At 36.9% G+C, this 23,143-nt stretch overlaps 1 protein-coding gene across 1 annotated transcript in view; it reads left to right on the top strand.

Annotated features, from left to right (window-relative positions):
• LOC100586480 (protoheme IX farnesyltransferase, mitochondrial) overlaps positions 1-23,143 on the top strand; it is a 142,515-nt gene that overhangs the window by 16,025 nt on the left and 103,347 nt on the right. The window contains exon 4 of the mRNA XM_030799997.1: positions 16,675-16,799. Within this exon, the coding sequence (XP_030655857.1) occupies positions 16,675-16,799 (125 nt within the window). The remainder of the gene's footprint in view (positions 1-16,674; positions 16,800-23,143) is intronic.

Raw genomic sequence — 23,143 nt, 5'->3', positions numbered from 1 at the left:
TTAAGTAGTCTCTTCTTACTATTAAAAATAAAGATTTGTAATATCATTTAACATATATCTTTTTATATATTTTTTTCTCAAAGTTAGCTGTATAGAAGTATACCTTTATTTTTGATGGGTATATAGCATGCTATTGCATAGTTATACCATAATTTATTTATTTATTTCTCCTGTTTTAGGTGTTTTTTATTTTATTATCCTTATTATTATAGATAGTATTATGATAAATAAGCTAAATCTATAATGATTTTCTGAGGATAAGTGCATATAAGCGGCCTTGTTAGGTCAAAGGGTACGTATGGTTTTAAAGCTTTCAGTTTTCATTAACAGATTCCCCTCAAGAAAAGTTGCACCAATTTATGCTAGCCACCTCACCATATCTTCACCAATGAATGCTTGATGATAATGTATTCTTCTGAATAACTCTGTCAATTCAATGTGTGAAAGTAGCACTTAAGTTTTTAATTTTGTACTTAATTCTGATGAGGTTTTATATTTGTCATACACTGAGTGGTGATTTGTATTGCTTTGTTAATGGCCTGTTTGCCTCCCAGCCCTCTCTTCTGTGTTTGTCTTTGTTTATTGTTTGTAAGGATTCTTTATATATTCAAGATTTGATCTCATCATATATATCTGTCACAAATGTCTTATGTTGTTTGTGTCTTGTTTTCATTTATCTTTGTTTTCATGTGCAAAAGTTAATTTTATGTAACCTAAGGTATTTTCTTATGAGTTTCTGGTTTTTATACCATGCTTAGACTTTCCCACATGAAGATTTTGTAAATACAGTATTTATCTGCATTGTTAATATTATATTTTTATGATTTTATATTTTATAATAAAATTTATTATTGATAAGAAATGTAGTTTGGTCAGTGGCATAAGATAGAGATATTGCCAGTTTTTAATAAGTCATTAACCAGTGTTTGAATGTCCTATTCACACAGAATTTATGAAGCTCTCTCCCTGGAATAAATACCTCAATTCTGCTAATATTTTCATTGGGATTTCAGTGTTTATTCGGGGATGAATTGAGAACTTTACCGTTACATCATCTTCATTTATACAAGTCTTCTTTTACGCCCCTTGAGTTTTATAGTTTTACTTAGATCAGTACATATATTGATAAATGATTTTGGAAGTATTTGAAATTTTTTTTTTCAATTGATTATTTCTTGAGTTTTTCAGGAATACAGTCAAGTAATGATCAAGTTATCTCATTTTTCATGTTTATGCTAATTATTTCATTTTCTGGTCATTGCCTCTTTGTTTAGTTATTTGCTTTCTTCTCTAATTGGTATATCTTCCTCATACTTCCTCATCAATACAATTAAATCTACCTTTTTTTTAGAGGTTGATAGTATTCTATAGTATAGATATATAGAGATACTCTCTCTACTTGCTTTCTTCATTATAATTTTCCACTTCATTCTGAAGGGTCTTCTGAAATGTGTTATGTAGAGTGCTGACTTGATTTTGTGCCATCTACTTTTTATTACATCTCATGACTTTTTAACATTCTGCTATGGCAGTTTTTGTTTCTTGTACTACTTTTCTTAACCTACTTTGTTTCATGGGGTTTGCTTTTTCCTAGAGTGTACAAATTTACTTTTTCTGTTCATTCAGCTGATGTTTGTTGAGCATCTATTATGTTCCAAGTATCCACTTCTGAGTGTTGTGGACAGAATAAGGTGCGGGTGGCTGACACAGTCTCTGTCCTCATAGGTCTTACTCTTCAGGAGGAGTTTATAGTCTAGTGGGTCTGTGGTACATCTTTTTCAAAATATATTCAGCCTCTTATTCTTCCATGCTACTTTTTTTTCTTTTATACTGTAGAGTCTTCTTTAATGAGTCGCATATTGATTCATTTTACCTCTCTGTATCTTTCTCCATTCCGGAAAGAAGACAACACTATCCAGACAGTAGTTACACCCCAAATGAATGTAAGTTCCATGGGGTGGGGTATTTTGTCTGTTTGCACTGTTCTGTCTTCTATACCTACAGCAGTGCCTGGCACATAGTAAGCGCTCATTATGTATTGATTGAACGGATGCAGGGTTGGATTTTTATTCGTCACCTAACAGTTTCACTTGTTGGAGTTCGCTCTCATTTTAAGTGAGAGGAACCAAGGCTATCAGTTTGCATTTACTGGTTTAGCAGCTCTGTGGCCTGATGGAGGCGAGGAGGGCACAACAAACGAGGGAACTTTTTCTCCGAAAGGTTTTTTGTTTTTTTTTTTTAACCATATTTCTGAAATCACAGGGCCAATGTCCTGTTTCCCAAATCTGGTTTTTAGTGTTGTCTGCTTCTCCTCTCTACATATGGTATGTCTGTGTCCAGCCTATTCTCTGGTGCTGTGGCCCGCTGAGTTGGAAGAATACCACCACAGTGTGCCAAAGTATGGTGGCAATGGGTGGCTTGCTACACTGTGTGAAGCCATCAGAAAAGTGTTCTGCCTTGTCTCAGTGAGAATCATGTCAAGGTGAGGGCCTGCTTTCTCATTTTGGCATGACCCTCTACCGCTTTTGGTCCCTCTAGCTGTGATGTAGCTGCCTCTAAGCTCTCCTGCACTGTGGTGACAAAGGGACTTTCTGGGGAGTGGGCTCATCTGGCCATGGCTCACCCTGGCTTCTGTCCTTGCTCCTCACCAGGAAGGAATAATGAGTATGGTTAGAATAGCCTTGATTTCCCATATTTATTTCCCATATTTATCCATTCCTTATTAGTAGCTATTCATGTAGTATATTTTTTTGCTATTTAAATAATGAATGTAGTGACCCAGTCCTCAGTAACTGTCTTCAATTTAGTCTCATCTGTGCTATATTTAACAAATGCTTCTTGAGGTTTTTAGTATCCTGTCTTTACCTAATTTATTGCTGGTGCAGATTTTTCTTCAATTTTCATCTTTATTCCATCGTTTCAGTTGGTTTCTGTGGGGCTGGGGCTCTACAAATGCTTTAGCCAATGTTCCAATTTAGACAAAAATATATATATATTTAGCTAGGCTACTCTGTTTTCTTATGATTTATTTGTTAAGATGGGATTTAATTGCCTTAAGTTCAATTTGATTTTAATTGAACTGATTGTAAGTTTAAGATGCTGTGGTAGATGCTAGGGGAAGGTAAAGATAAATTTCGTAAGAATGATAATCACTCTCAAAATATATTGAGACCTTTAAAGAGGAAGAAAAAACACTGAGTTGAGAATCGGCTCAACATCACATAAGTGAAAATTTGAAAAACAATGACTTAAACAAGGAAAGGGTTTATTATTTCATGTGTCAAGGATTCTGAGGTGAGGAGTCTGGAGCTGGTGCTTAAGGATGTTGCCAACATACCTGGTACCTTGTTTGTCTGTTATCATTAGCTTGTGGTTTTTGTCCTCAGGACCATGAGATGACTTCCATACCGTCATCATCATATTGTATTCTGGCAGAAAGAAGAAATGAGAAGGAAATGGGGAAAGGCAGAAACCTCCTTATAAGACTTTGCCTCTTAATTTGGGAGGGAAAGTTCTTGATAGGAACTTATTATGTCTCATTGGCCAGGAGTGTGCAACGTGGCTACCTCCAGCTGCAAGGGAGGTTTTAAAGTATGGCATAATTCTTACATCTATCATTTTAAAAGCCCAGATATCTTAAATTCAGCCTAGTCAACTCTGACAGTAGCCAACTTCTCTGTCCTGATAGCCCTCACTGGGCTCTCTCATTATGCAGTACATCCCGTTCTTGGAGGAGGACATGAAGCTGCCTGCCTCTTCCCTACCCAGTTTTTCCAACGAAAAATAAAATACCACTCTTTAGTCTGCTCTGTTACTACCACCACATATGTGTGCTTCAAATGCAGTATATTTAAATGAAGACTGACTTGCCAGCTTGGCATTTACTTTTCCATTAGTGGTTGTGGATGTGTACTGATCTGGCAGCAGTTTCTCCCTGTCATCTTGATAATCACATACACATTTGGAGACTCCTGGTTTGGGTTGGGTTGTATGTAGTCAGTACTGGACTGTCCAACAGAGCTAGCCCAAGTGTACATCTTCATGAAAAAGTGTAGGTGGATGTTGGAACTTCAGCTAAACCAGAAAGCAAGCCAGGTGGCAAAACTGTTAGTGAATGTTGAAGAAGTTGAAGAACACCGTAAGCTTTCCTCTCTCTCACTTCTTGTTGCCTTCCAACAGTTGTTGAAGGCTTTGCCTTCTTGCTCAGTTTTCTTCTTTATCCAAGATTCTACCATCAACCTAGAAAACTTCACTATTTCTAGGAGTTCTCAAACTTCGTATACCTTCTGAGATGCTTGTTATAATGCAAATGTTTAGCCATCACCTCCATAAATTCCTTCACTCTGGATCTGGGGTAGGGTCTAGAAATGTGTATTTTAATGGTCCCCATAACATACATTGAGACACACCCTTCTAATCTGTAGAACTGATTCAACACTCTCTCTCCTAGCTCTTCTTTACTCTCAGCACACTGCCTTGCTTCCCATTACTCACAAGAATATGTTTATTTCCCATTAAGAGAGAGCCCTGTAACTTACAGCTAACCTAGTTTATCTGAAATCTTACCTTTTTTTGCTTTTTCTCTCCTCTGCCTGTTCTCCCCTTGTCCGCTTCAGTGGATGGCACTTTCAGCCTGCTACCTGGGGTCCTCTTAGATTCTGCAAGTCCAAGCAGATCTCCCTCTACTATGAGAAGAGAATGTTATCTGAATCACTCGAGGGAAGCAAATGATTGCCTCTCAACCTGCCGGTCAGACTTGCCTGGGTGCTTCATAATCATTTGGGTTTTATGAAGGGCTTGGTTTTTACTTCAAAGCAAAGCATTGTAGCATCTTATTTATTAAGATTAAGGAATGAAACTCTTAAGATAAATGAATTTTAAAAGAATGTTACAAGGTTGTCTCTTATACTAAGAAAGTTTTTGCTCAACTGTTTATTTTGGAAAACCTTTCCAAAATGTATATAAAGTTTTAAATTTACTAGTAGCTTTAAAAAATATATTAAATAAGGAAGAATAGTAAACTTGACAAGAATGAAAACAAGAATGCTGCATGTCAGTGAACTTTTACAAGGATGCAGAGATGCATTTTTGTTCATAGTTACTCTTAGGTATTTTATCTGTAGATGGAGAGTGACTATTTGGAGCATTCTCTCAGCCTGTGGATTTTGTGCTTTCTGTTCTCTCTGTCTCAAACGTGTATACCTCACCATCTTCCGTGTTTGCCAGGTTAACTCCTTTTTATCCTTCAGTCTTCAACTTTGACATCACTTTTGGGAAGTCTTCTGGGTTTGGAGGTCCTTCTATGTTCAGAGTTCCTCACCTGCTGAATCACTGTCACCTTGTGTTATAATTAATGCCTGTTGACTTTTCTGAATCTTTATCAGGGTGAAAGCCCCAAGAGGGCCGGGACCACATCTATCTTGTTGACTATTACATTTCCATTGCCCGGCACAGTGCCTTGCAAATAATAGGTGCTCAAAAAATAGTAGCTCAATGGAGAAAAGAAGTGTAGCGAACTAGCTTGCCACCATTTGTAGAATTTTGAACAGCTTAGCCTTTTAATTACAAATAATTATTTTACTGTACTGTAGTAGTTTAGTGGTTAGTGATGACTGAAAAGCATTGTGTCTAAACTGTTAGGCAGCTGTGCATTTATAGTTACTTGGTCTGCTTTTCAGTGTCTCTTTCAACTGCTGTCATTGTGTCTTGAAGTTTTTAGTCTGTTATGCGATTTTGTATTCAGGATAATTGTGGAGGATTGGAGATGGCTCCACTGTGTTTCTCTTAAAAGTTCATCAAATTCGTGAAAACTGTACCAGTGGAAGCTCAGAGGGATCTGCAAAGACTTTGCTTTGTCCTGTTATCAGTGAATTGCTATTAAGTTTGACAAACTATTGATTTTCAGTTTTGCTTAAAGGAACAGCAACACCAATAAGGGAATTCTTTTAGTTGTTGATCATCTCAAAAGTATTGCTAAAAGATTCTTGCTAGAAAGCTCTTTTGAATGCTTAGAATGACATAACCAACATTCTTGCCTAATCAATAGGAATAAATGAAAATTCCCAAAGTAAAAGAAAACAATGATACATTAATATATATGTATGCAGTTAGGTCCAGATGTAAATCACAAGTGAGTAATTGCACAGAAATTGCATCCTAAGTAGGTATTCTAAGGAAGTTGATTCTTCTGCAGTATTTTCAAGATTTAAATAAATGTAAAAGCATTTTGCCATTTTACTGACTTGTTATATGTGTTCTGCAAAATAAGCACAGGTAGCTAAACACTAAATACCGTCAAAATCGGAACGATACTTGAAATGGAGACTTAATTCTTTATTTTAAATGTTTATCTTGTACAATATCTGCTCTCTGGATAATCACAGTTGTAATTTTGATATGAAACTGAGATAAAGCTTTATTTTTGTGAACACTGTCCAACTAACAATTTCTTTTTGCCAAACTCAGTTTTGAAACTACATGTTTCTGCTTCTTAAAAGTTTCCGTTTTATTCATCAGTTTATAGGCACCAGTTTTATGGAAGTTTTTTTAAGTTAATTAAAAAGGTTATAAATTGTTGGTTATTGAGTATATGAAGTAAATTAAGTTTCTTTATTGAGAAGGACAAACTAAAAACAGGATGAGATAAGGTAGAAAAGCTCTTTGGTTCAAGGAAAAGCTGTAATTGAAAGAACAAGCTTAGGATCTCACTCAGTGTTGCAAAATTAGCTTAATATAAACCTCTTTTATTTATATATTTGTCAAGCCTGATAGACACTTCATTTTCCTTTTTCTGAATGCTAACTGTAAATGTAAACCAAATGCTTCCTGGTGAACAGCCTTGGTGACCATACTTAAATGCTTCATTTTGGTATCAGTATTGCTTAGTAAATTTGAAGGTATGAGATTTAATTTGGTTCTAGGACTTTCAGTCTAACTTTCATCATTAATTGTATGAAAAATAAGAAAAGAAAACAGGAAGCCCTAATAAATTCTTACCTTTGTGGCTGTGGTGTTAAAAACCTGTATTGAAAGTCTTATCTTTTAACCAGAAGTGGTTATAGTTTGTAATCAGTTAGGCCCCTGATTGATATCTTTTAACGTGGCTGAGAAAAAAATACCATGTCTCATATCAATTGACTTTTCATCTGAACTTAACAATAAGCATGAGAATTACCACCTTCTTTGATATGTCTGTTGAGAAGACAACTATATTATGTGGTTCACAGAATGCTACCAAGCTGTGAAGCCTAAAAAACTCACTTAAGTTAGAAATTCCACTATTCGAAGCTTAAGGTGCTAATAAAAAAGAGATGAAAATCATTAAGTACAGCTATTTAGTAAAAAGTACACTCTCATGTAAAAATCAAAAAAGACGTAACTTCGTCCTCTGAATTAAATTATACAATTTTGACCTTTGAGATCTACTAACAAAAGCTTAACTCCTTCCTCTGAATTAAGTTATACAATTTTGAACTTTGAGATCTACTAACAAAAGCTTAATTCCATTGCTTGGACGCACACATAAACAAAACCACATACAAATTCATTAACTGCCTACTCTTGGTCAGCTTTCCACATTAAACAGCTTTAAAGAGATTACGTCTCAAGTTTATGGGACTTGGATTACAATGTTGCATAGTATCTGCTATCAAGGATAATGAGATATAATAGATTACAAGGGTAATTTGAAATCTATAGAGAATCTCAGAGTTTCGTATAGCCAGTGGCTTTAATCTTGCTACCAAATCTTTTGTCAGAATTGATAGTTATCCAACTTGATTTTTTGGACTTTTGTTTTTTCTCTTAGTTCTTTTGTGGCCAGTGCTAAAAAATAGTGAGTCATTAAGAGACAGAGAAATAAGAAAAGGAAGATGTACCTGACCCATTTTTTAACGTAATATTTACAGTTATTTTTAGTTGATGATTTTAGAAAATTGAGTACAGTCATTATGCTTATTATCAGAGACCAATATTCCCAAAGTAGTAAGGATTAAAAAAAAAAAAAATTCTTGATAAAGTTGCTTCTTCAAGAAAACCTCTTGCATATTGGAAAAGGCAAAACATTTCAAGTGGTTCTCTGCTGCCCTGCAAAGTATACTGTGAGGTTGGAACTAGGGGCCTGGCTAAATTTGTACTGCAAGTCCTGTAAAAGCCTCCATTTATGGGTGACAGATAAAGCCCCCTCTGTTGCAGAAGTAACAGCATGCATGGCAGGGCTGCTTCTGCCCACCCCTGGTATGGGGCTCCCTCTGTGACTCCTTCCAATTCCCCCTTAAAATCTGTAGAGGAAGAAGCGTTATCATGGATCGTATGCCAGAGATACAGTGTTGAAGCCAGTCTTGCCTGGTTTGTGATTTTTGTGATCAGCTAGGTGATTGTGTGTTTGTACGTGCTTCATTCCTTCAGTTAGTGGAATTTTCTTTTTCTGAAAATGAGTCTTTGTAGTACTTACTAAAGAATATTCTGGCTGAGCATGGTGGCCCATGCCTGTAATCCCAGTGCTTTGGGAAGCAGAGTCAGAGGTGGAGGAATCACTTGAGGCCAGGAGTTGAAGGCTGCTGTGAGCTCTGATTGTGCCACTGCACTGCAGCCTAGGTGACAGAGCAAAACCCTGCCTCTGAAAAAAGGAGAGAGCCAAATATTAGACATAAACCGTATGATTCTCTTGATTAGACCCTGGTAGATTTTACTACCAGTAATTTGCACATGGTTGTCCATATAGAAAATCAGACATTAGTACCTACAATTGCTTGCTTTGCTTTTCATTTTGGAGCCAGTTTCTCCAGTTTATTAGTCCTATACTTTATCAGTAAAAAGAACTTTAAGTGTATTTATGTATATTTATAATATTTATGCTATTATATATAAATATATATAAATGGATAGTTACATCTAAATAAAATTCATGTATTCTTACACTGATATATTCATTTTAACATATGCAAAATGTGGGTTTAAAAAGAAAGAGTTAAAAAATTAAACATAAGTGAAAGTTCTCCTGTTTTCTTACCATGTGTCTGCAGGATCCACGCCTTTCTTTGAAATGCAGTATTTTTGAGATTTTAATAAATGAAAAAGCATTTTGGCATACTGAAGTGCTTTGCAAATGTAAGTTTTGTTTTTATCATTATTATTTTTAGTCTACATTTATTAAAGGGTTGCTATCTGTTTACTCCCCTGGAGGAGACAGAGAGATAACTTAGATTATAGTACAGAAGCATACAGAGTGTGGTGTGAAGTGTTTTGTTGTTTCTCTAAATTCTTTTAGGCACTGCTTTGAAATGTAAAATCCAAGTGTCGTGGCCAGAGAAATATTTCACCTATAATTTTATGAACCACATTTAAATAATTTCCAAGAGCACTGCTTATTAAGCCCTTATTATTTACCAGACACTGTGCCCAGTGCATTTGATATAGTCAGAAACTGTTGTGTCTGTAGAAGGTGCCCTCGGCATGGACAGGAGCCTGGAAGTCAAGTATGGTTGGTTACTAGCGACATTTAGCTTGGAGGGACAGAAACTGTAGGAATAGTTGGATTTGCATGATTGAAGGGTTGTGCTAAGAAAAAAAAAAGTTAATTCACTGCTGCTCCAGAACACAGAAATTGCATCTTAAGTAAGTATTTCACGGAAGTTGATTCTGACTTCATTGGAGAAGGAACTGTCGAACAGCTAGAGCTCTTCTGTAGCAGAAGGGGTTTCCCAAGGAGAAATGATTTCCTGTCACCAGATTTGGAGAGACTATACACTGAGATGTTGGAGAAGGGATTTACATTAGGAGAGAAATTAGACTAGTTGACCCTAAATCGTCTTTGACCTTTTTGGATTTGATTATTTGAAGTACTGAATTATGTTTAGCTCCTTTGTAGTAACTGCTTAAAAGTAATGAAGCCCTTTGTCACCACCTTCAAAATACTTACAGCGAACTCTGTTTGCACTGTTGCCATCCTACCCAGGCCCTCATCGCCTCCCACCTAGCGCCGTGCAGTAACCTTTAAGTGGTTCCCTGAGTAAATTTTCCTCCACTCCAATCAGTCCTCTGTGTTGCTGGTAGACTAGTCCTTTGTAAATGTTACCCTCATTACAGTACATATTACTTTTCTATTGCAGTGAAGCACATTACCACAAATTTAGCAGCTTAAAGCAACACAAAGTTATCGTTTCACTGTTTCAACAGGTAGAAGTCCAGGCATGATGTGGCTGGACACCCTGCTCAAGGTCTAACTGAGCTGAATTCAAGGTGTTGGTTGAGACTGTTCTCGTCTGGGGCTTAGGGTCTTCTTCTAGGCTCACTGGTTGTTGGCAGAATTCATTTCTTTGCAACTCTAGGACTGAAGTCCCTGTTGTCCTTCTAGCTGCCAGCGTGGCCTGCTCTTAGCTCCTGGAAGCAGCCTGTAGTGCTTGCTTTGCCCTTGTAAGTACATGGCCCTCATAAGCAGTTCTCATTGTGGAGGTTTGCTTTCTTCCTGCCCAGTCAAGGATGTTTTAGTCTGTTTTCTGTTGCTTATGGAACTAGGTAATTTATAAAGAAAAGGCATTTATTTCTTACAGTTATGGAGGCTAAGTCCAAGGTCCAGGGCCGCCTCTGGTGAGGGTCTTCTTGACAGTGAGGACTCTGTAGAGTCCCAGGCAGCACAAGGCATGGCATGGTGAGAGGGTTGAGTGTGCTAGCCCAGGTCTCTCTTCCTCTTCTTATAAAGCCACCAGTCCCACTCCTATGATAGTCTATTAACCCATTAATACATTAATCCATTCATGAGGGCTGGGCCCCCATGACCCAATCACCTCTTATAGGCCCAACTTCTCAGTACTGCCACACTGGGGATTAAGTTTCAGCATGAATTTCTGAGGGGACCAACTTTCAGACCATAGCCCAGGGCATATCTCATTGTGATTGTTTCAAAATTTTAAAATGTATGGTTTTTTTTTCTTTTTTTTGAGCTGGGCTTGCTCTGTTGCCCAGGCTGGAGTGCAGTGGCACCATCATACCTCACTGCAGCCTTGAACTCCCAGGCTCAAGTCATCCTCCCACCTCAGTCTCTCAAGTAGCTATGACTAAAGGCACATTCCACTGAGCTGGGCTAATTTAGTTTTTGTAGAACAGGGTCTCACATTGTCGTCTAGGCTGGTCTTGAACTCCTGACTTCAACGGATCCTCCTACCTCAGCCTCCCAAAGTGTTGAGATTACCAGCATGCACCATGGCATCTGGCAAAAAAAATGTGTTTTTGTTTTGTTTTGTTTTTTAAATTTTGGGAAACATAGTAGGAACTTATTCCTGGAGAAGGCAGAGGCAGATAAGAGAGCATCTGGAGCAAATGAATCCTGGACAACAGATTGGACCTAGTAGGCAGGACCATCTTTAGTGAGGGCTGCTACTGGATCTCTTTTCATGGAGAAGCTTGAGGTTCTCTACCTGGCTTTCCACCCAGGAGTGGGGATGAGTCAAGCTCTGTTGGTTTGGGAATACTACTCTCCCATGGGCTCCCAGAGTCATTCCTGGGCCTGCAGTGCAGTGCCTCTGGGCCCATATTAGATGAGTCATGCTTCATTGACAACATTGATTTTATGTTTATTTGTGAAAGGGCAGAATATGAGATTACCAAATAAAATATAATTTCAGGTGTTATTAATGAGGGAATATATTGCATTCACTTTTAATGAGATTTTGGTGTTACAAAATGATTCCATGTAATGAACCCCAGGAAATCAATGAAAAGTTTAATTACAGTTATGGCAGTGTTGTATGAGAAAATCGCTTTGGTCAATTTTACTTGTACAATTTATCAGTCCTCCCTGCCTTTCTTTTTCAAATTAATTGCTTTGATGAAATAAGTACAAATACATTCTTTGTTAGCTTTTGGGTTTTTTTTAGAAATATGTTACAAAATTCAAATTTCCTTCTCTTTAGTAATAGTTGTTATTATTTTTGCATGTATTACCATTTACAATTTGTACATTTTAAAATTAGATAGTATTTCCATTTTGTAAATTTCATCATTGTTATATCTTACTATAGAACACTGTTCTTTTCCCGTTGTTAGCTTTTTATAAATCACCTTTTGTCTCTTCTCAATTTATCAGTAGATTCAGTCAAACATTTGATGTACTTTCTCTATGCTTTATCACCCCATCAAGCTCTGGGGTGAATAAAAAGAATAACAAGATACTTCCTCCTCTGATTAACAGTTTTCCTTTCGTGTAACTACATACCCTTTTCAATTTTAAACAAAATGAACTTTCTTTTTAGAACATTTCTATTGTCGACAGTTCAATGATTATGGGGCTTTCTTGTCCATTACGATGGTAATTGACTTAAAAATTTGTTAAGCACAATACAAAATGTTGATCTGGATATTTAGAGATATCTAAAGTATAATACATCGTCCCTTGGAGTATCCCTGGAAGATTGGCTCTAGTATCCCATCTCTAGTTTACTTATGATACCTAATGCAATGTAAATGCTCTATAAATAATTGCCATACTGTATTGTTTACAGAATAATGACAGGAAAAAAAAAGTCTGTACATGCTCATTGCAGATGTAACTATTTTCTTTCTGAATATTTTTGATCCAAGGTTGATTGAATCCACAGATGTGGAACCCATGGATACAGAAGTCTTCTATTTTTGTGGCTCTAGATTTTACTAACTATATATTGAGAATGTTATAGTAGATTTTCTTTTAACTATTACAGTTGTTTATGAGTAGTAAACAACTCTACTTTTGTGTTCAAGGCCTTAAAATATAGTCAAATTATTTTGGCTGATTTACTCTATGGAGAGAAGCAGTTTGCTTAGTTTGATTTTAAGAGAGAAGCCTCTGCAGTCTCTTTTTCCCTCAAATTCTCCCATTGATACCATCAGCCTTTCTTCTGCGTGGTAGAATTCTGATACAAATGAGAGGCAGCCTGGATGTTAAGGATTTTGCTTCTAGTCCTGGTTGTCACTGATGCACTGTGCAATATGTGAAGAGTCACCTAACCCATCTGCAGAGCTCTTGAGTCTTGCAAAACAAGATGACTCTTGTTCTTTAACATTGGCCTGTCCAGGAGGTTTTGCAATTTATGGTGTGATATCTATAAAGAACGAAAAAGCTTCCTCAAAGATGGGTGCTGTTTGAGTATTCTAAATGGAGCTTTGTTGTTTGCTTTAAAAATAGTGCCTTTCTTGATGGTCATTAAATGTGTGCAGGTAAAACTAAATGGCCTGTGACAGGAGAGACTGTTCGTTCCCCGTTCTCACGAGGGTAAAATGTACCTGCGACTACTGTTTTCAGAGTCTGTAATCACCATGGCATTTTCCTTTGGGCATAAGTTGTTAACAGAATTAGATAGCTAAAACTTTTTCCAGAATGTTTACTTTGAAATTAAGTATTCTGCCTTTGATTGCTGCCCTCTGCTCCATGTGATTCTTTGCTGCTGTTAGGTACCTTGTGTGCACTTGTTGTGTTATGACTTGTAGTAGGATATATAGGCCGGAACAGGCTGTACCCCTAAACAGAGGAGATGTGAGAGGGGACAACACATGCTTTCTGGCCTAGACTCCCCACCTCAGCCATGCTACCTTTCTTCTGAATGTGTGTGTCTTCATGACTTCTGATTAGCCTCTCGTTAGCCTTCAGCTCCTAATCTGCTCATCTTCCTGTAATCTTTATCCAAATCTGCACCCTCATTCCTGAACCTTGCTCTCTACTTATATCTGTGCATGTCTCTCGTTTTCTGGAGGTAAATCTTCCCCCAGGAGATTCAGATGCACACCGTATTTGGGAACAACTGAGGTAAAGGAAGGACCCCTTGCCAAAATACTTGTGCTGTAGGTACTTTGAGTTGAAATAGTTATACTTAAGGCACCTTACAAACTACCATCGAACCCAGCCAAAGTATTTATTTGATTTAGCAATATCAAGAAATCCGTGACCCGTCTAGATATTAGGGAAGGGGCTTGTTCATATGGTACAACTATAAAGGATTATTGGAAGTTGCTGCTAAGACTAGATTGAAGAACATACCAGCCAATTCATGATTATTAGGAGAACTACCAGTTTCTCCAGCATGTACCTCCTGATGCCAATAGTGGTGCCTTCCTGTCCTGCTTGCTGTAGCCCCTCTCATGGTTACTGGACACCCATGCCACCTTATTGTCTTGATGCATGTCTCCAAATATTCTTTGTGTCTTTCATTCTTTTCCTTCCCTCCATCTGTAAAGGTCTGACTTTTTCACATACTGCTCTGCGTTGTTGTGCATGCTGCCCCTTGATCTCATCCATTCCCTCAGGCTCAGCCATGGCCTCTAGGCGACTCCAGAGCTTCATGCCTCTCCAGTCTCTCAAGTCTCCCTCCTGAGCTTTAGTTTCATATTTCATCTGCGTTCTTTATATTTCTACCTGGATGTCCCACAGTTTCTCAAAACAGCACATGTTCCTAAGGCCAGCTAGCTTCATCACCTCTTTCCCTAATGTCCTTACTTCTATTAATGTTATCATTCCTTTCCATGTCACCCAAGTGCATGGTAAATGGTAAAGTGCACTTTTCCATTCATTCTTTTTTGTTGTTTTATCTTCCTACCTCTCCCAGTTACCAGGTCCTAACAATTCTCTAATCAAAATATCCCCTTTTTACAACCCTTGTTCACAATGAATTAATGGTATGGCCTCTTAAAATGTTTCTCAATAAAACTCTCTGCCTCTCTTAAGTCATAGTGCACAGATACTTCCACTTATAGATTGCCTTCTTGCATTAGACTTTCAGTGACTCACCACTGCCAACCAATCAAACTACAAACTCCTTCAGCTTGCTATTCTGCAATCTGACATTTGCCACCTTTCCACCCTGTTTTTCCAGTAAATACTGCTCTATGCCTAGCATAGTGATAGCCCCCCAAATATAGCAGTGAACTACACAGACAGGGGTCCTACCTTCAGGGAGCTTATATTCCAGTGAGGAGTCAGAGTGTAGTAAGTGTCATGAAGGAAATAAAAGGAGGATGTGAGCGAGGGAGTAACTGGGGAGACTTACATTAGATGAGGTGATCAGAAAGGTTCTCCTTAACAAGTAGTATTTAAGATGGGATCTGAAGGATGAGAAGGAGCCAGCCATGGACAGAGGCAGATGAAACAAAAGTACAAGACCCCAGGGACAAGAAAGAGCTTGGAATGCTCAAAGGATAGAAGAAGTCTCATGAATGGATAATAGTGAATGAGCTAAAGAGAGGTGTGAGATGCACTTACTGGCAGAGAAAGAGTTTACATTTTATATCAGGTATAGCATCAAAGAATTTTCAATGTTCAAAGCAGTGATGTGATTTGATCTGTTTTTATTTTAAAAACATCACTCTGAAGAGAAGTTTGATGGAAACAAGGAGACCAGTTAGGGGGTAAAGCTCTTATGGTAATTGCTTGGACTAGGTTAGGGTTTCTCAAGCTCAGCACTACTGGCATTTTAGGCTAGAAAATTATTGGTTATTGGGGGGTATCCTATGCACCATAGGATGTTAAGCAGCACCCTCAGCCTCTATCCACTAGAAGACAAGTAGCACCCTCCCCTCCAATCAAAAATGTTTCCAGACAATGCTAAATGTCCCCTGGGGGCAAAACTACCCCTGGTTAAGAACTGTTGGACTAAATGCTGGCGGTGTGATGTGTTTGAAACATACTGTAGAGATAGAACAGACACTACTTTGTAATGAATGGGATATAGCGAGTGACAAAGGAGATAATCAAATATGCTTCCTAGGTTTTTGGTTGGAGAATCTAGGTAGATGCCATCTAAAGATGGCATACTTTAGATTCTTGACATTGGTCTTCCCTTTTCTTGTGCCTGTTCTTGGAATTATCCATGTACCTGTAATGTTGCTCACCCCACCATTCTCTTCCTTTCTCTTCATCCCCTCCAGAAAATCCAACTTAAATGTCATCTTCTTGAAGCTTTCCTAGATTTGTCCACCAATGGTGATCCTTTTTCCAGCAGATTTCTACAGCTCCATATCAGCACCACTCTTGGACACTTTCTGGCCCTGTCAGCTTCTGTAAACCCCAGGAAAGAAGCACCAGGGCCTACCGAAAAGGAGCAGCCTTGGTGGATGCTTGAAATGTCTGGCTTTGCTTCTGCACCTCGCCTCTTCCCTTAGTTCCTGTTGGTGGTTTGTAGGATTATCATCTCCCACTACACATTCTCTGACCCCTGAGAGCATCATCTCTTATAGGCAAGACCACCCCTAGGCTTGTCTGGAGTTTGTCACAGAATTGGGATCCTTGTTATTTGCTATCTTGTGTTACAGTTATTAAGGTATATCTGCCATCTCCCTTTCAAATTACCCAAGAGCAAGAATAAGACCATATACATCTTTATCCCTGACAGTGCATACTGATTACAAATTCGGTATTCAGTAAATGTCTGTTGAATGAATAAGTGAATGATTGAATCTGGAAAACTGACCTTATTTTTTTTCTCTTGAGTATGGAATTAAAAGAAAATTAACATTTTTATATAATTAGTACATGTAGTTTTTATAATCAGAAAAATGTGGATCTTTTTTAAGCCAAAGATCAGCCTGTACTTTGTGTTATTAATATAATCAATTAGTTGATATGAAAGATGGCTTGTTTTTTGTCATTTTGGCCTTTACAGTTGGGACTCTTGTTGGTAACAGTGTGTGTGCTCTGTTTCTGTATCGCAGCTCTAGTTGTAAGTACCACTGCAGCTGGATTTGCATTGGCTCCGGGCCCTTTTGACTGGCCCTGTTTCCTGCTTACTTCTGTTGGGACAGGCCTCGCATCCTGTGCTGCCAACTCCATCAATCAGGTCAGTTTCTCACTTTCACCTAAATTATGGTATTGTCACTTTTTCCTAGATGGCTATATTGTCATATTTTTAAATACCTTCCACACTCATATATATTGATGGAGAAGCATTTGTAACACTGTGTATCCTATAGGAGCCTGTGGGTTTCATAACCAATTTGTCTTTTCTTTTGAGATGAATGGTTTTCAGGTATGTTCAGGTGAGAGAGCAGTAGAGTAGATGCTTCAAATGACTAGGATTCCTTGGGTTAAAACATGTTTTTGAGCTGTCATAACTTTCTGCTCTTAGTGGTATCTTTGTTTATCCATTTCAGATACATTTCCCTGAGCTTGACATTATGCACCATTCTTTCTTGGTTTGATTTCTTTGCATTTTAAACCACTGCTATAAAGAACAGAATATATTTTAAATAGGCATATTCAGCTATTTTTTAAAAATCAGTAATTTAGTACTCAGTTAACTTGGTATATGGAATAAGGTTATACCCCCAAATTAGCATATTATTTTTAATATCAAAATATTTTATATTTTGAACATCAAAATATATTTAAAACATTATTTTAAACATCAAAATAATTCTCCCAAATAGTTTTTTTTTTTCCCATCTGGTCATTGTGGTCTGCCTTAACGTTGTGGCTTTTTCATAAGATACTATAGTGAAAAATTTTGGCTAAAACTTAAGGAAAATCGTTTTCATTACCAGAACACCCAAGAGGAGTTGGCACAGTTTTAAAGCAGGAATTCAAGTTACCAGCAGGAAAACAGCTTGGCTGAGTGGACATATAAGTTGCTAGTCTGCAAAATATGTGAATTTAATGTGATAATGCCTATAGTCATTATGGTTCTACAATATATTGTCAGCTATCTGGAGAAAGATCAATCTATTTCAAATAAGTTTTTTTGTTGTCGTTGTTATTTTGGATGTCAGAACAATCTTATAGTGAGGTTCAAATAGTGCTACCACTTTACCAAAAAGATCATCCCCTTCTATAAAGCAGGACACCATCTCTTCCAAGTAGTTTCTTCCTTTTGCTACCTTCCCATGTTTTCTGGTAAAGAGAATAAACGTGATCCCACCATGAACATATTTTTAATGAAAATGCGAATAAAAAGCAATATAAGCCAAATTGATTTATTTGTCCATTTGGGTCTATTCTTTATTTTTAAAAGTTATTACCTCTATTTGGTTATATATACATCTGCGACCCGAGGTAAAGCCAGGAGCACATTCTAGTTTTCAGCCTCCTTTTCTTAAATTGAAAAGCCACATTTATCCTTGAGATACTAATTATCTGAAGGATTTAAATTATGTAGATTCAAAGAAAATGTTTAAAATAAAATATGGACATTCAGAGAAAAAAAAACTAAAAAGCATCAAATGGTTCAGAAGCTCCTAAATATTATAAAAAATAAGAGTTGTTTGAGTTGGAGCTGCTCCTCCTCCCCTCACCCCACCCCTTTTCTTTTCAAAAATAGGTAGCTGAAGAATTTATCATGAAAAAAACCTCTCAGTTGTAGCAAGAAAGTATTTGGAGGAATAAAAATTGAATGATTTACATTTAGGCAGAAATTGACAGAAATTGAACATAAGCCAAGGTTTTGGAAATTTTAAAAGGATGTGTTTAGGTGACTGCTTGATTTTTAGTCTGTAGAAGTATTTTTGCCATAGGGAGCGAGTTGGATTCTGTAAATTTTAAAAATACGGAGGAAAGCCACAGAATGCATGTTGGGATTCTTTCTGGTCCTGAAAAAGTGCAGTGTCTGCCTCTTTCCTCCTTAGGCTGGTTTTCCAGCCCTGCTCCGCATCCCCCTTACACAGCACTCCTGATCTTCCGTTGGAACTCCGTGTCATGTTCCTCCATGTGTCACTCATCCCACACAGGCCTCTGCAGTGTCCTGAGTGATGTGAGTTCTTCATCAGTGCTTGTGGTACAAGTGAATTTCTCCATCTTTTTGTACCCCTCATATTGCTTCCTTCCATTTGTCTCAGGCTGTGATTTCGTTTGGAAGCATCACAACACTTTAAAAATCTCAACGATTCCCAGTATAGTAGAATCCTAGTGTTATCATTATGGTATCAGTCAGCTTCCCAAATTATAATATTTCCCAGTAATGTTAGAGATATTTTAGTTCCAGCGTTAGGCAATCTTATACATTTAAAATAAAGGAATGCAAAACCATTTTTATTAGTGTTTTTAAATAGTGTAAGCAGAACAAAGAGCACTGGGCAATAAGGGTTCAACAGAGTTTTTTGAGTAGCATATAAATAAAGAAATAGTCCTTAGCAAAAAGGAAGAGTTTACTATACTTTTTTTAGAGAGCTAGTGTTCAAATTAAAAGTACATATATATGGTTGGTCTGTATAAAAGTTCTTCACTTCTAATAGAATTCTATGGGAAGAAAACTTTCCTTCTGTTCATATTTATAAAAAGATTCAAATTTTATTTATATTTTGAATTTATTAATATTTTCTTTTAGCAGTTATTCATTTAGTTCTCAGTATTCTTTGTACTCTATTTCTGTGATCTCTGTGAAAGTAGAAAAAATAAAGCTTTAGAAAGCAGTTTTTACATTTGTTTTAAGGGGAGAAAATGAAATTCAGCTTCTGAATTATGAAGAAGTGACTAGTGCATAAAGAGATACGTATAAGAAACCACTAATATTAAAATGTTAAAGTAAATTACATACATATTTTGTAATATATACACATGCTTCATTCGAAACCGTACTGTGGCTTTAAAGCACATATGCCTTCAAAGGATGGAAAAATCCATGAAATGTTTTGAATTTTACAACTGAAAGATAAAATGTTGTGGATGGTTTAACTGATCAAGTCTTGAGAAACAAGTGACAAACTGAATAGCTGAATTAACAAATTTAAAAAGATAAGAATTATCAAAAAAACTATAACATTATTTTGAGGATTTGACATAATAGTGTTATAATAAGCTATAATTGGGATTATTTTACCTAGATTACATATACATGATTTTTTAGAGTGGTTATATCAGTCAGTGTGTATGTCAGTAAATACATTTCTGCAAGATACATTTTAATGGTGAGATGATATTCCATTTTATGGATATGCCTCAACTTTCTCAACCAGTTCTCCGTTGTTGCAGCTTTTTGCTTCTATAAGTAACACTGCACAGATCTCTAATTGTTTTTAAAGGACAAATTATTGGAAATGAAATTGCTGGGAGGATGGCTGCCAGTTAAAGCACACATGAAACTGCTTTAACTTCAGAATAAATGATCTTAACAAAATAATTAATTTTCTACATTTATACAGTGCTGTAGAATTTACAGAGCATATTTACATAAATTATTCTTTAAGGCTTATAATCCTTGAAGTAGGTGGTATTCCTTCTATTTCTATGTGTAAAACATTTTGTTTTGCTATTGAATTATTCTTTTAGAAGACAACATTTAAAACGTATCATGCAAATAATGTTTTCATTGAATATCAGTGAGAAAATATAGATAAGCAAAAATAACAATAACAAATTTTATTTTACTTTTCCTTTATGTCGGACATTGTTCTGTGTTAGAGATACAGCTGGAAACAAACAAATATCTTGCTTTCATGGTGCCTGTATCTCACCACCCAAATAGATCCATTTGTTAACATTTTGATTTATATTATTATAGACTTCTTCACATACACACATGTCTTCACGTATATAACATATATAAAACATTTAACATATGCATATCTTCACATATATATCATATATATATAGTTTGGGTATTTTTTTCATAAAATAGTATGTCATGGGCATCTCTCCATGTCAATATTTGGTATAGCATGATTTTTTTTTTTTTTTTTTTTTTTTTTGAGACAGGGTTTCACTCTGTCGCTCAGGCTGGAGTGCAGTGGCGCAATCTTGGCTCACTGCAACCTCCTCCACCTCGTGGGTTCAAGCATTTCTTCTGCTGCAGCCTCCCAAGTAGCTGGGATTATAGGCGCCCGCCACCATGCCCAGCTAATTTTTGTATTTTTAGTTGAGACATGGTTTCACCATGTTGGCCAGACTGGTCTTGAACTCCTGACCTCCAGTGATCCACCCGCCTCGGCCTCCCAAAATGCTGGGATTACAGGTGTGAGCCACTGCACCCAGCCAGCATAGCATGATTTTAAGAGTTGTATATGGATATACTCTGATTTGTTTAATCAGTTTCTCCTTATTTGACATTTTAGGGATTTCTAGTTTTTGTCCATGTAAACAATGCTGAGCTGAAATTCTTTAGCTAAATTTTGCATATATCCATATTTATTTCAATAGTTTTCTAAAAATATGTGGTCATGTCAAGAAATTATGAAGTTTTCAAAATAAAAAGTTAAAATTAAGAAAAACTACTTTAAGTAAAACTAAATGTCTTCCCAGTCTTTTGTTTATTTGAAATCAACTTACGCTTCTGTTCATCAGTATGTTAAAGTGCTCATCACTAACACTGTGAATTAGAAAATCTTGGCAGGGTTTATAGGTAACATCAGAAATATTCTTTTAATTCAAATTGTTTTGATGACTTACGAGATGGAGTGTGTTTATTTTTTAGTGCTTATTGGCCATTTAGGGGTTTTTTGTTCAGTTGTTTGCTGGTGAGCTTTGCCTGTTTTGCTGTTGGGTTGCTTGCCTTTGTCTAAGGGCTATTGCTGTATATAGATTGCATTGACTTATAAGGTGCAAATATTTTCTTCAGTTTTTGTCTTTAATGTTTTACAGTGCAGATGTTTCATATGTTTTTGCAGTGAGGTCTTTTTTATTTTAGTACAAACAGTGCAGAAATTTTAATAATTTCTCATCTTGGCACTATTAGCAGTTTGGACAAGATGACTGTTGTGTGGGCTATCCTGTGTGTTGCAGAGTGCATCCCAGCACCCCCACCTCTACCCACTGGACACTGATGGCACTCCCCCACCCCCACTTGTGACAGCTGAAAATGTCTTCAGACATCGCCAAATGGTCCCTGGGGCCCCAAATCACTCCCAGTTAGGAACCACTGCTTTAATAATTTCTACTTTCCATTTTTTTCCTGAAATCTTTGCCCAAGATCCTGGCTATAATTTCTGTCTCAGGCAAACCCTGGGCCACATTTCTTTTTGTTTAATTACTCGTGGATAGCTAGGGTGACCATATGTACTTCTTTATGCCTGTGTTCATGGCGTAATTACTAAGAATGCCTCTGTTACTTTCAAGTGGCCTAGTTTGGACAGGTAATTATATGGTCTTGCTATTCATAGCCCACCTATGCCTTCAATCTTTCACTGTAAGTGAGATTTAAAAATATCTTTGTATCAAAACAAATCTCATCTTAGGTTCTTTTTTTTTCTTTTTTTTTCCACAAGTGTTCCCATGAGACAAGTAGAGATTTCCTGACCACAGCCAAGGTCACCTGGCTGGCCTCAGCTTTCACCCTCTTTGTAGCTACATCTTGCTGTACTGTCAGCCTAATTGTACTGTTTTACACACACACACGCACACACACACACCACACGCACGACCTTAGAAAACATTTTACATCCATTATTACTCTGCTATTAGTAAATTGTTCTTGAATCTTGATGACTGATCTCCTTAGTTTTTACAATATTCCTAGCAGATTGTCTCCTCATTACTATGGTTGTCACTGATTCTCAAGGCCACTGGCTCTATAAGTGGACAGCCTTGATGAGTAGAATGCTCTTCCTCATCCTGAGCCAGTCAGCCTCCTTATAACTTCAGTCTGTTAGTCATAGTTCTGCTATGTGGAAAAACTCAGTGTTCTTTTTTCTTTCATATGATACTTCCAGTGTATCACTTTCTGACTATGGTTAGTAGCCACTTGTGGTATTTCTGTATAGTTATTCATTTATATCTCTTTCCTAGAGAACTCTTAACTTCTGGAAACCAATGATTATGACTAACATATTTTGTACATCCATCACCTCTGCCCACAAGCATATAGAGCAAGACAGTAGAGTACAACTTTGAAGGAATATGTATGAGGGAGGGAAGAAAGTAGCAATAAGTGTTCATGATAACAATAATTGCAGCAAACACTTGTGCTATATGCCAAATAATGTTCTAAGCATTGTACATACATTAGATCATTTGTTTGAGTCTAGGTTCATCAGGTTTCAAAAAAAGATAGTTCTTTTGAAAGATCAAATAAATGGTGAATGAATTCATAACTTAGTCTTAGCTTTAAGGAAAACCATTGATGTTCTCAGCGACTTTACTTTGGAGAAAATTAGAAGAAAGGCACAAAACATAAGTAGAGTTTCAGATCTGAGAACCAGGTTATAATTAGAAAGGTAAGTGTGACAAGGGTATGTTATCTTTGGGATCTAGTGTATCTGT

The sequence above is a fragment of the Nomascus leucogenys genome, chromosome 19 (assembly GCF_006542625.1).
Source record: "Nomascus leucogenys isolate Asia chromosome 19, Asia_NLE_v1, whole genome shotgun sequence".
In the NCBI taxonomy this organism is placed as follows: domain Eukaryota; kingdom Metazoa; phylum Chordata; class Mammalia; order Primates; family Hylobatidae; genus Nomascus; species Nomascus leucogenys.
Note: the sequence above shows the minus strand (reverse complement) of the source record. Positions and strands in the feature narration are given on the sequence as shown.